We start from the raw sequence: 14080 nt of genomic DNA on the forward strand, positions 1-14080 counted from the left end.
AGAAACGACTTCCTGACACTTAAATCTATACTCGATGGTAACAAATTTCTCTTCTTCAGAAACGCTTTCCTTGCCATTGCCAGGCTACATTTTATATCCTCTCTACTTCGATCATCATCAGTTATTTTGCTCCCCAAATAGCAAAACTCCTTTACTACTTCAAGTGTCTCATTTCCTAATCTAATTCCCTCAGCATCACCCGAGTTAACTCGACTACATTCCATTATCCTCGTTTTGCTTTTGTTGATGTTCATCTTATATCCTCCTTTCAAGACACTGTCCATTCCGTTCAACTGCTCTTCCAAGTCCTTTGCTGTCTCTGACAGAATTAAAATGTCATCGGCGAACTTCAAAGCTTTTATTTCTTCTCCATGGATTTTAATACCTACTCCTAATTTTTCTTTTGTGTCCTTTACTGCTTGCTCAATATACAGATTGAATAACATCGGGGAGAGGCTACAACCCTGTCTCACTCCCTTCGTAACCACTGCTTCCCTTTGATTTCCCTCGACTCTTATAACTGCCATCTGGTTTCTGTACAAATTGTAAATAGTCTTTCGCTCCCTGTATTTTACCCCTGCCACCTTCAGAATTTGAAAGAGAGTATTCCAGTCAACATTGTCAAAAGCTTTCTCTAAGTCTACAAATGCTAGAAACATAGGTTTGCCTTTCCTTAATCTTTCCTCTAAGATAAGCCGTAGGGTCAGTATTGCCTCACGTGTTCCAACATTTCTACGGAATCCAAACTGATCTTCCCCGAGGTCGGCTTCTACCAGTTTTTCCCTTCGTCTGTACAGAATTCGCGTTAGTATTTGGCATCTGTGACTTATTAAACTGATAGTTCGGTAATTTTCACATCTGTCAACACTTGCTTTCTTTGGGATTGGAATTATTATATTCTAAGATTTCATCAGCGAAATTTGGCATCAAAGTCTACATTTGCAAACATACTGCCTTGCCAAAAGAAACTGAAGCACCCAGAAGAGGAGGAAGAAAAAAAAATGGAACTTCGTGGATTGAGAGGTACAGGATTATTATATTCTAAAATTTAGCATCCACGAAAGACTGCAAAGACGAGGAGGAGTCACAATCAGGACAAACACTGGTTCGCTTCCCAAATCCCTCCTGTCGCCTTTAAATGAACACGGCCAGCTCCTTGTGTGTTGCAGCTGGACACCCGGAGCCTGAGGACGCTGGTGGCCGCATCGTGGGCGGCAGTGCGGCCTATCAGGGCCAGTTCCCGCACCAGGCCGCCGTCTCCATGGACAGCTCCTACCTGTGCGGCGGCTCGCTCATCTCCACCTCTGCTGTCCTCACCGCGGCGCACTGCGCCTCTGGGTGAGTTGGAAGGCCAGTGACCCGACACTAGGATCAATAAGGCGGTCTCAGGTACATCCTAAATACGTTCCGTTCACATTGTCTGATAAAAAAAAGTGAAGCGCCCAGAAGACACGGTCAGACGTCACTGTAACTTCGCATACCGACACATAATCAGCGGATTCGTAAGTGATTAGAGTTGCACTTCTCTGTGACTCGTAGGACGGCCACCAGAGTTCATTAGTGTTCTTCGTGTTCAGTGTTGTTACCAGGTCTGGTAGTGTATATAAGAGTCGTGAACACCGCCACACATTGAGTCGCTACTGTGAAGGATACCGAGATTCCGCCTACTCGCCTGAGGTAGTATCATTAGCATATGATAGAGTCTCAAAGGGGAATCACTGTGGGTCTCAAATCGGCCGGCTAGTCGAATCGTGGAATATCCAGATTTGTGGAGCATTCGTATGTGACAATCGCCCAACGTTGGACTGCATAAGAACGTGAGGGCAGGCAAACCATCTGTCAACAGTGTCTTACTACCACAAGGTTCAAAATGGTTCAAATGGCTCTGAGTTCTATGGGACTTAACATCTGAGGACATCAGTCCCCTAGAGCGTATAACTACTTAAACCTAACTAACCTAAGGACATCACACACATCCAGGCCCGAGGCAGGATTCGAACCTACGACCGTAGCGGCCGCGCGGTTCCAGACTGCAGCTCCTAGAACCGCTCTGCCACACCGGCCGGCACTACCACAAGGGAAGATGACCATTATATGCCCCAAAAACATCGTAACCATCTGCAGCCGCCATCCGAGAACAAACAGTGTTTAACATTTTTTTAAATGTTCGGATAATAAGTTGCCGTCTCTTTATCTAAGAACAGATGATGAATGGAGCTAGCCGCTATCTCTGTGTAATGTCTTGTCTGTATAGACGTGAAGCTGTTGCCTTTAAGATCCCTTCACCTTCACACATAAATCTATACAGTAAAGTAAGGCCTCTTGGCTGATCCGTGATAAGACAGGCGAAAAATTAGACTAATGGAGGATTATTAGTATTATCTCTATTTTCATTCGCTCTCTCTCTCTTTCTCTCCTTTATCTATGTACAGTTTTTAGTATAATATTTCATTACGTGAAATCAGCCAAATAGGATCTTTGGTGGAATCCTTCGTCTTGGTAATCAGCGGCTGGCTTGCTGTAAGAGATCCTTACATTTATTATTACTGTTAAACACTGCAGTATGTCGGGAGAATCAATCGTTTGGACAATTTGTTCCTTTTACGAAAGATTGCGAATTCCAGATGTGTACGAAGCCTTTTTGGACGATTTAACACAGACTCAGTGATTGCAGGCTCTCTTCGACACAGCTGAAACTTCCCCACTAATTACAGGGCCAACGTGATCATCAAATGATTCAGGAAAATCTCATTCGTTCATTCACTCCAGAACAAAAAAGTCACAAACCTTATTTATGGAGGCAATTGTGTATTAAATCCTTCTCCATTACATATCCAGATCTCCGGTGATTCCACGCCTTAATTAATTTCCATTTACAGTCTCTTTCTCCTCAAACAAACCGCTAGCGACACAAATGTTAATGGGCTCGCTTTAGCGAGAAGAAAAGCAGAATATGTATCTCTCAGAAACACGTCAATCCCTCAACAGATACTCCAGAAGCTGTCCTAGTTACCACTCTAACAACCATGGAGAATGTATATATGCATCTCTGTTATTTGAAAGAATAAACGCACTAGAAAATACTTTGGCGTCGTCGAGCTGTCGCCGCATATATTACGAGAAAATCAGATCAGATAACTTTTCCAAAGTGAATGAATGTGGATGGTTTGATTGAAAATGATTAATTGGTGCGTGGTAGAGGGTATTTTCTGTGGGGACATTACAAGTGGACTCCTTACAACATTCTGTATCATTTCGCACCATTGGTTGGAGACTAGAAGCAGCCAGACTAGGAAATTAACGTCGCATGCGTAGGCTGCCATTAACACCACAACAAAAACTGCTGTTTTCGAAATGGTACCATGACCAGGAAGCATGGATTGCTGATGAATAGTGCCGCATCGTGATCAGCGATAAGTTGCCGATCTGCAGGCCTTCAAATATGGCGACTACCTGGGGAGAGATCTCATTCTTCCGAAGTTCTGACAGGCTCAGCGGTGTTACTCTTGGTATGGGGAGCCTTCGGATACGACTTCAGGTCACGGCTGGCAGTAATTGAGGGAACTCTAATCACACAACAGTATGTAGCGGATATCCTCATATGTTACCTCTCATGTGACAGTGTAGTTATGCCAATTTTCGACAGAGCACATGGGACGTGTCTCTATGAACAGTCTGCGTGATTTCGAGTGACTCCCGTGGTCAGCAAGACCCCAGATCTGTCATCGTTAGAGCTTGTGCGGGGCCAGCTCGGACGTCACCTTAGTCGAAGTGCCAGTTTTCGGGGTACTACAGGTACAACAGTCAGTAAAGGATGTAACGCCTTCATGGTACCTTTCCCAACCGAATCGGTACATGTATCGTGGCCAGAGGGGCAACGTTATACTTATAAATGAGCTCCAACTGCAAGTTCTTTTTAGATTTGTCTCGACATTGTCCTTACCGAAATGGCATCACACACCCTCTCAACCCACGAAGTTTCATTTTTTTCTTCCTCCACTTTTGGGTGCTTCAGTTTCTTTTGGCGAGGCAGTATGTTTGCTGATGTAGACCTTGACGCCAAATTTCGCTGACAAAATCTCCCCGTGTTATTAACCTAATAAGTGTTGTTTTGTAGGGACGTTCTGGCAAGCTTCCTATTCATCAGTTTCAGGAGAAGGCTAGTTACCCTGTATGAGATCATCTTTAGTATACTACGAAGCAACGCAACACTGTGCTCTCCACCCTGAGGTACAGAGCTTGAATATTTGCTTCGAGAAGCGCCTATCTAACGAGCTATAGCTCGTCCGTGACGCCTCCCAATAAAATAACTGTTGGGAGATGTAAACGAGAAGTTTTCTCCCGAGTAACAGCAAAGTTAAAGACATCAAAAGCCGACTAGGTGTTTCCAATATTAGTTGTGCATGCATTAAACGGTCACCTGTGTTTTGCAGTACTGTGTGTGTTGTACCTGAAGAGTTCCTTGCGACCGATGTTGCATAGCACAGACACCTTCAAACACATAAAGCCTACTTTGTAGTCTTCTGTCTAGTGTCCTTCGGCTGACGTTTCGTAGCACGAGTAGCTAGCATTGTCGAAACTTCATCCTCCATCGCTGGTGGCGGACTGGAATTGAGATCGCGGCCACAGACTATATGTACCTGGCGCGCCAACGTCCGAGGGCTTTTCCGTGGTCATTACTGCTGTGGTTCGCTGCAGCACAGTAATCCAGGATCCGCTAACCTCGAGGCTTTTTTCTTTCTTGTTGAAGCTACTATTTTTTGTAGATTTCTATACGGGGGTGTGGTACTTATTCTCCACAGCAAGTTCTTCAATGTCGTCGAATTTTATTATGTGGTCCCTCTCACAAAGCGCGTACTGCATCACGGCCGAATTCTCCACCTGTACCAACTGCGATGCCGCTTATATTCGGTAATTTTGGCGTTCATAGATCGTCCAGTCTTTCCAGCACAGAATTTCCCACATGCACATGGTGTGCGGTATATTGCCAAAATTGCAAGTGGATACCTTTATTTCTTTCCCGATCTACACACTCTTTAATCTTCTTTCCTGATTTAGGCCGTGTTTGCGCAATACGTCACTGATTCTGTACGTCACTATAGGAATGTATGGCAAGAAGACCGCATCCAACACGTGTTCTTTCGACGTATCATTTCGTCCAATGTTTGATTACGTGACACTTCTTATGTAACTCGTACAGTATCCGTTGCTGCTTAGAACACGTTTTAGGTGCTGCAGCTCACTTATACGTCTTGCAAGCATTACGATTGTATTCAAATGAAATGTCATGTGGCTAGGACCACTCGTCTGGAAGACCTGTAGCCTGGTGCAAATCATATTAGGTGACACCAATTCGGTGACTTGCGCGTCGATGGGGATGATATGTTGATGAAAGATAACACAACACCAAGTTGCTTAGCAGAAAAAATCCCAACCCAGCCGGGAATCGAACCCGGACCACCTTGCACGGCATTCCGCCGCGCTGATCACTCCGCTTTCGAGGCGGACACGATAGTATAAATCACACCTCTTTTCTGGAGCGGGCAGTGATTTCACAGTTGGGGTAGGTGTCGATCAATGCGTTTCGCCGACACTGAAGTTCTTGCTGTGGAGAAGAGCTACCACACCCGCATATGCAGGGAAGATACAGAAATACACAAAAATGACAAATACTTCAACAAAAAAGAGGAAAGCCTCAAGGTGAAACCACCCTGGCTTCCCGTGCTGCAGCGAACGACCGTTGCAGGTAGCAAGGGGAGAGTAACTGCGGTAATGACCACGGAGACCTCTCCAGGAGACACCGCCTGATAGAAGCACTGTCAGTGTGGGCGGAGAGGTTTGTGTGTTCAGATGACACTAAGAGCTATGCCGGCGGTAGCGTAGCTACTGGCAGGGCCTCCCATGTTGGACAAGTCTCAGTCGATGAACCAGACGAAGTGTGTCTCAAAACGACCTATCTTTCCACTCCCTGTCCTTCATCGTTTCACATTTGTAAGAAAAGGGGAGATGAACCTTGACAGTTGAAGAAAAAGCAATTAATCGAGGGGAAGGTTACCCCAAAATCAAATACCCTGCTCTTCCAGGTTGGGGGTTGGCGATGAGTTACCACTCCATCACGGAAGATTTGTCAATGGTAAACAGACTACATGGAAGCCTCCGAATTTGGTAATATAAAAGAGACGAAAAGTGCGAGAACAAGGTTTACGATTTGTAACATGGAATATTCGTAGATTATATTAAACAGGCGCCGCAATCAGTCTAGTCGAGGAGATCGAAAGATATAAGATGGATTTTGTCGCTTTGCAGGAAGTCCGTTGGGGGGATACTGGTACCATAGATATCGAGAAGTACACAATCTTGCACGGAGGCTGTGAGACAGGACACAAACTGGGCATGGCATTTTGTGTGAACAAGGCACTGGCTGCTAATGTACCTGGATTTGAGGCTGTGAGCCCTAGAATAGCACTTTTAACAATAGACGGAGAGAGATGTAACATATCGTTTGTGAATTGCCTTACACACACAGAAGAAAGTACATCCCAAGTGAAGGACGAATTCTACGCGGAACTGGAGGTAGTCATAGATGCCATCCCAAATAATAATTGTAAAGTCCTACTGGGAGACATGAATGCTTAAGTTGGAAGAGAGAACGTATGCCAGTCAATAACCGGAAGACACAGCCGTCATGAACTCAGCAATGACAATGGCATCGGGTTCATAACCTTTGCAACATCCAAAGAGATATTCATAAGCAGCACGAATTTCCAACGGAAGGACATACATAAAGGACATTGGGTATCGCCAGATGGTAAAACAGTTAATCAGATATATCACACTGCAACAGATATCAAAGCAAAGAACTGGGTGAGGGATGTAAAGACAGCAAGGGGTGCAGAGTGTGGGAGTGATCATTTCCTCGTTAACAGCTGGCTAAAAGTACAAGCCAAAGCCAGAGTTAGAAACAACCTTACAAAAACTGTACACTACCATATCGATGCGCTGAAAGATAACACAAAGAAAGAAGAATTTCAGGTCAGCAACCGCTTTGAAAATCTACAGGTAGAGGTTTCACAAGAGAACCCAGATCAAATGTGGAAAGAAGTTAAGGATGCCGTAAATGAGGTGGCGAATGTAGTCATCAAGAAGCGGATCAGAGGCAAAAGGATTTGGTTTGGGGATGAATACATTAAGACATTAGCAAAGAGAAGAGAAGCCAAGGAGAGCTGATTACAAGGGGCTGAATTTGTTCAAGGCAAAGCACATTTCAAAGAAGTTGAAGAACTACTCAAGCAACCCAGAGAAGAGCAAAGAGAATGTACGTTAAAGGACTGGTAGATGAGACTCAACAAGTTTTCATGGGGAAAGGCGCGAAAGATGTACCAGAAAGTAAAATTCTTCAAGAAGGAATATTAATGCCGCCAGAAATTCATCAAAAACAATAATGGGCGCATACTCGCAAGTGAGCTTGAAATTTCTGAAAGGTGGAAACAATACTTCAGGGGACTCCTCAACTGTGATGAACCTAATGATCTGTTTAAATTTCAGTTTCCTGACATTGCAGATTTAGAGTATCCTCCACCCACACTAGCGGAAATAAAGAATCAGATAATGAAGCTAAAGAAGAACAAAAGCCCAGGAGGAGGTGGAATCCAGGCAGAAATCATTCAAGCTGGAGGGGAGGGACTCCACAAGAAAATTCACCAATTAATCAAGGGGATCTGGATTTTGGAGGATATCTCCGAAGATTGGAAAACAGCTGTCATGTGCCTTATACACAAGAAAGGTGACGAAATGAACTGCACTAACTACAGTGGAATCGCCCTACTGAACGTCTGCTACAAGATCTTTTCCAACTGTATACTGGATAGAAGAAGTGATTGTAGAATATCAGGGGGGGATTCAGAAAGGGCCGTTCAACTGTCGACAACATCTTTACGCTGCGACAACTCACCTAAAAGTTGTGGTAGTATGGCGAAGTACTTCATGTGCTTTTCAAAGATTTTAAGAAGGCGTATGACTGCATCCACTATGAGAGCCTGAGGAACTGCGTAACGGAGTTTGGAATTCCTAAGAAACTCGTAAGCCTAGTTGGAATTTGTCTCACCGATTCAAAAGGCAAAGTGAAGCTCGGGAACCAACTCACGGAGAGCTTCAACATGAATACAGGGTTGGGACAAGGAGATGGTGTGTCACCGGTTTTATTCAATCTGACACTTGAAAAGATAATGAGAGAAGTCTCTCGTTAAAGCTTCGAGACTGTAGACGGTGAGAAAATCACACGTCCTTCTCGCGTTTGTTGATGATGTGGTCCTGTTGTCCAGATCTAAGGAGGAACTAATGCGGATGAGCGAAAGCGTAGAGGCGGAAGTAAGCAAAATTGGGTTCCTTGAGGATGAATCAAAGACGGAATATCTGGTGATGAGCAGGACCCATGCTTATTCAAGAGACACACTCCAGCCTTTGATAGTCGAAACCGACCCTACAAAAGGGTACGTGCATTTAAATATCTGGGGTAATCTTTACAGAAGACGCAGCATGTGAAGCAGAAATCAAAACGAAGATCCAAGTCGCCAACCGATCATACATTGGTCTCAGTCAACCTCTTGCATCGCGTGGCCTCTCGAGGAATTTAAAGCTCCAGCTGTATAAAACAATGATTAAACCCGTAGAGCCGGCCGCGGTGGTCTAGCGGTTCTAGGCGCGCAGTCCGGAACCGCGCGACTGCTACGGTCGCAGGTTCGAATCCTGCCTCGGGCATGGTTGTGTGTGATGTCCTTAGGTTAGTTAGGTTTAAGTAGTTCTAAGTTCTAGGGGACTGATGACCACAGTAGTTAAGTCCCATAGTGCTCAGAGCCATTTGAACCATTTGAACCAAACCCGTAGAACCGTATGGTTGTGAAACTTGGAGTGTCCGGGAAACAGATTTGAACAATCTTCTTCTTGTTTTTGAGTGGAAAGTCTTAAGGAAGATCTTTGGTCCGGTACAAAATGAGGTCACTGGAGAATGAAGGAACTTGACGAAATGTATAATAGACCAAACATTGTAGGACTGATGAGAAGCCGGCCGTTGTGGCCGAGTGGTTCTAGGCGCTTCAGTCTGGAACCGCGCTGCTGCTACGGTCACAGGTTCGAATCCTGCCTCGGGCATGGATGTGTGTGCTGTCCTTAGATTAGTTAGGTTTAAGTAGTTTTAGGGGACTGATGACCTCAGATGTCAAGTCCCATAGTGCTCAGAGCCATTTCAACCTTTTGAACGGATGAGAACCAAGCGTCTTGTATGGGCGGTACATGTCAGTCGGATGGATAAATGCTGATGGCCTTTGAAAGCTATGGATTATACTCCCTGTGGAAGACGCCCAATAGAAAGACCAAAGAAGAGATGGAGGGATGGAATCTATGAGAACTTGCTGCAGATTGGAATAGAGAATGATTGGCGCCAGGAGGCACAAAACAGAACCCAGTGGAGGAGGAACCTTTTAGCAGCGCACGGTCTTCTGGGCCTGATCGTATAAAGTAAAGTAAGTACTGACCACGGAGAAGCCCTCGGACGTTGGCGCGATAGAAAGATACCGCTGTGGTTATAATCTTTGCAGCTACTCATGGAGGTACAGTGTGGGCTGTAATTATCATACATCAGCGACACTTGGTAGATATGCTAACGTGTTAATGTGGAACCCATTTACGCTGGAAAAAGACTAATTCCAGTTTTGGCCACCAGGTTCAAGTCTGGCACTGTACACGATTTGTATGACGGTATAACATACATGCTATCATTTGACAAGCCATAACATGAGTGAAGAGTATAGCTATCGAGAAGAGAGGCCGTGCACTGTTAGTGAAACTGTTTGACATGAATGGCAGCAATTACATTGCTGCATTGAGAGAGTATCGTCAACTGAAAGGTCTGAGGAGACACCCGATGTCATTAAACGGTTAAAAGAAGATGTTAACGAAATTCGAAAACACACGTGAGCTTGATAAAGCACCTGAAAGAGCAAGGCGTCCTATCCCATTGGAAGTTGTTAACGAGGTTCCTGTTGCTGTAACTAACCATTCAGCACATGTCCCAGGCGGTACTAGTGCTCGTACACTGTCACGAGAATTGTCCATCCCGTGATCAACAGTACGGAAAGTTTTGCGGTGTATGGCACAATGCTAACCGTACAAAATCTAAACGGTGCAGCAACTCAAACCTCATGATAGGCAGTACCGTTCTGAATTTGCTATTCGGTTTCTGATACGGATCGAGTTTGATGGCATGTAGCTGGACAATATTCTGTGGAGTGGTGGGCCGCATTTTGCACTACAAGGAGCAGTGAATACACAGAAGTGCCGAAACCGGGCTACTTTTAAGGCGCGTGTTATACATGAAGAGCCATTGCAGACGCTCTATGTGACTGTATGATATGGATTCACAAGCATCTTTGTTCGCGGTCCGTTGTTGTTTGAAGAGGATGCTGTGATGTCTGTGTGTTGTCGAGGCCTTTTTGTGCAGCATGTGATTCCAGCATTGAAAGAGCGCAACTTTGTGGTAACCACTGTTTTCATGCAAGATGGGGCGGCACCTCATGTCGCTCGCCCAGTGAAAGATCTGCTTAACGCAACCTTCCATGAACGTCTTAGCTCTAGATGTTTTTCAGATGCAAGGCCTGCAAGATTACCTGATCTGAATCCATGTGATTTTTGGCTTTGGGGTGTCTAAAAGAACACTTTTACCAGGAAACGCTCGGTCTTTGGCTGATCTGGAGAACAGAATGCAAGAACACGTTGCTCAGTATCTACCGGAGCTGCTGCGAGCAACTGTTGATCACGTTTTACACATGAAGCATCTCTCGACGTCTCCAGCGCTCATATTGGACAAATTGTTTAACTGTCGGCTTATAACAAAATCAACAATACATCTTACTCATTTGTTTGACCTTCTTTGCCCTCGTCCCGTTCCTAACCCGTTACATATGGAAACATTTCTGTGCGTTTTCTTGCATTCACAGGGCGAGATTTGTACCAGGTGGTCAAAACTGGAACAATTTTTTTCTCTCTCTAGCGAAAATGTGTTCTGCATTAACGCATTAGTGTATCTACCAAGTTTGACTTAACACGATAATTACAGCTCACACTAGATGTCTTGAGTGGCTTCACTTCAGATACAACCACCCGCCACAATCTGCATGCGCGATCTCGACTCCAGTCCGCCACCAGCAGTTGAGGGTGAAGCTTTGACAACGCCAACCACTCGTGCTGACGAAACGTCAAAAAAATCATGAAAACATTTTTAGCTGAAGAACCCGAGACAGAAGCCAACAGCCAATTTGTCAACAAATGGCCACGAAAATCTTAACAATTTTGTGCTTTACAGTGCCAGAGGGTTCTGGGACTCTCATTAAGAAGCCGCTGGAAGCAACTATAGACTGCTCTCCTGTCGAGCGAGACAGTAGTTATCACCAGGGTTTCCAATAGGCATTCGGCAAGAGCTACATCGGCCCAAAGCGACACTGGCATCGGGCGGTTTGCACTATGAGCCAATGTGACCCGTACTACCTTACACTCGTACACCTGTCGGATATTTCGTTATTTTCTATCCTTCTCAGTGTTGCAGTTATAATTGCGACCAATAAATTGAAATATAGATAAGAACAGAAACTTTTTCCTCTGAGTAGTTTTCCACGCTTGTTAAGGCAAATAGGCTGGTTTAGGCTCGTTTAGGGTCGTTGGGATGGTCCCCAATTTCCGCCTCAGAAAACGCAATACAAAAACAGTTGAAATACAATCTGACGCAGGACAAAGTTTACACGATTCACGACTTCCTTCGCTTGGGGGGACGCGAAGGGTATCCGGCCGCAAAAGCCAAATAAATATAAATCTGTTAAATTTCAAAAATCTGTCAAATTTTGACAGCCGAGTCCGAACTAGACGGGTCTAAGGCTAACAAAGAAGAAGAATAAGACAGAAAATTCTAGTGAATGCTGAGTACGAAAATAAAAAGCAAATTTTTCCTTCATCGATGGTGATCTGTACCGTAACGAGGCCTTCCGCTGCGACAGGTTCAGCACGTGGGCGGTGAGCCTGGGAGGCATCCGCCGCAGCGGCAGCGAGTCTGGCCGCGTGACCATCAACACCAGGTCGACGACGGTGCACTCCGGCTACAACGCCAACACGCTCAACAACGACATCGCCGTCATCTTCCTGGGCACCAACGTGCAGCTCAGCAGTAAGTCCACACGTGTGGCCATAATTTAGCGTACACACAAATAAAACTGAACTGTTTTCGACACTGCTTAAGAATGAACATATAATTATTGTCTGTTTTTTGGACACATCTGAAAAAGGACACAATTTTTTGATCCAGCAGCCACTATGAATTAAGACGCCAAGGAATTAGGAACATTGGCTGCAACCGGGCATTGAGTTAAATCAATGGGGAAACTTGAAAATTTGTGCCAGACTGGGATTCAAACCCAGGTCTAGTGCTTACAAAGGCAGATGGGCTGACTACTGCACAATCTGGACACAGTGGTCGTCGCAGCTGCACGGACTGCCCTACCACGCCACCCGCCAGACCGAAAATCTCAACTTATACACCCACTACTAATGTAGTGCCAATCGCCTATTATTCTCATTACTGCGATATTTCGCTGATTCCTGGAAGAGTTCAAGTCTGGTATAAATCCACACTGAAGAGATTGTTAGCCGTCCTCATCTTAATCATGGATACGTGTTTTCTGCTCTTTCTGTCAATGATCTCTTAACAGGAATCGGCAAAATGCCGTAAGTAATGAGGAAAACGGGCAAGGGTCGCTACATTAGTGGTGTGTGGAAAAGTAGCGACTTTGGGGTTGACGGGAGGAGTGTTCGAGTACTCCGTGCAGCTGAGCTGGCTAGTGTGTGCGGATGGCGTAGTGATCAGTGCATCTGCCTCGTAAGCAGGAGACTCAGGTTCTAATGCTGGTCCGGCACAAATTTTCAACTTTCCACTTTGATTTAAATCAATTTCCGCTTGCGGCCAATGTCTCTGATTCCTTTGTGTCTTAACTACTTCAGAATGTTGCGAAGCGACATCGAACGTGTGCCAAGCAACGTATACTTATTATATTTAGTTCTGTACATGGACATTTGTAAGAATAACACAGTGAAAAGTGCTTAACAAGAAACTGAAGGGGTCTGAAAAATTTTTTGGTGTTAAAAGAGTTCCATGTTAAACCATGAAACAAAAGAAACATTGGAGTTTGGTTCAAATGGTTCAAATGGCTCTGAGCACTATGCGACTTAACTTCTGAGGTCATCAGTCGCCCAGAACTTAGAACTAATTAAACCTAACTAACTTAAGGACATCACACACATCAATGCCCGACGCAGGATTCGAACCTGCGTCCGGAGTGGTCGCACGGCTCCAGACTGTAGCGCCTAGAACCGCACGGCCACTCCGACCGGCCATTGGAGTTTAATGCGTGATCATTACAGGTAGAGCACGGACTCGGATTACAAAACGGAATCGGCAGTGCCCTTTTCAAAGCAACCATGTCGACATTTGCCTGGAGCGACTTTGGAAAATCACAGAAAACCTGAATGTGGATGGCCGGACGCGGTTTTGAACCGTCGTCTTCCCGAATGAAAGTCTACTGTGTTAAGCACTGCGATATCTCGCTCGTCAGAAATTCGACTTCCTGCTAAAGTTTACTCTGTTTTTTTTTTTTTTTTTTTTTTTTTTTTTTAAGCTTATAGTGAGTAAGTTACGGAATTTTGAAGTATCATTTCCAGCATCAAATGTTCGATATCGTTCATCGTTTTATCCATTTCGCCACTCTAAAGAGCTTTTAAACAGCTGAGCACCTTTTTAATGATGTTCTGCGTTTATGATATGTTGGAGACAGGAACTGCAGTATTAATTCTCAAATTCGTTGCCATTCCCTTAAAATCCATCATCGTGTATTCCTTCATCATGTTATAAAATACTTAAAATGCTAAAATAGTAAAGTGAGAGACGTTTTGGCTGCGATGTAGCGGCCTACCTCAAGGCGTTGATTCCTTTCAGAGGTGGCTGCTTATGTATGTTACGTTCCTGAAGCTATCACGATACCACCGA

General features: G+C 44.8%; 1 protein-coding gene across 1 annotated transcript in view; it reads left to right on the forward strand.

Annotated features, from left to right (window-relative positions):
• LOC126456220 (transmembrane protease serine 9-like) overlaps positions 1–14080 on the forward strand; it is a 141509-nt gene that overhangs the window by 65376 nt on the left and 62053 nt on the right. The window contains exons 2-3 of the mRNA XM_050091973.1: positions 1170–1338; positions 12042–12208. Of these exons, the coding sequence (XP_049947930.1) occupies positions 1170–1338; positions 12042–12208 (336 nt within the window). The remainder of the gene's footprint in view (positions 1–1169; positions 1339–12041; positions 12209–14080) is intronic.

The sequence above is a fragment of the Schistocerca serialis genome, chromosome 2 (assembly GCF_023864345.2).
Source record: "Schistocerca serialis cubense isolate TAMUIC-IGC-003099 chromosome 2, iqSchSeri2.2, whole genome shotgun sequence".
NCBI lineage: Eukaryota > Metazoa > Arthropoda > Insecta > Orthoptera > Acrididae > Schistocerca > Schistocerca serialis.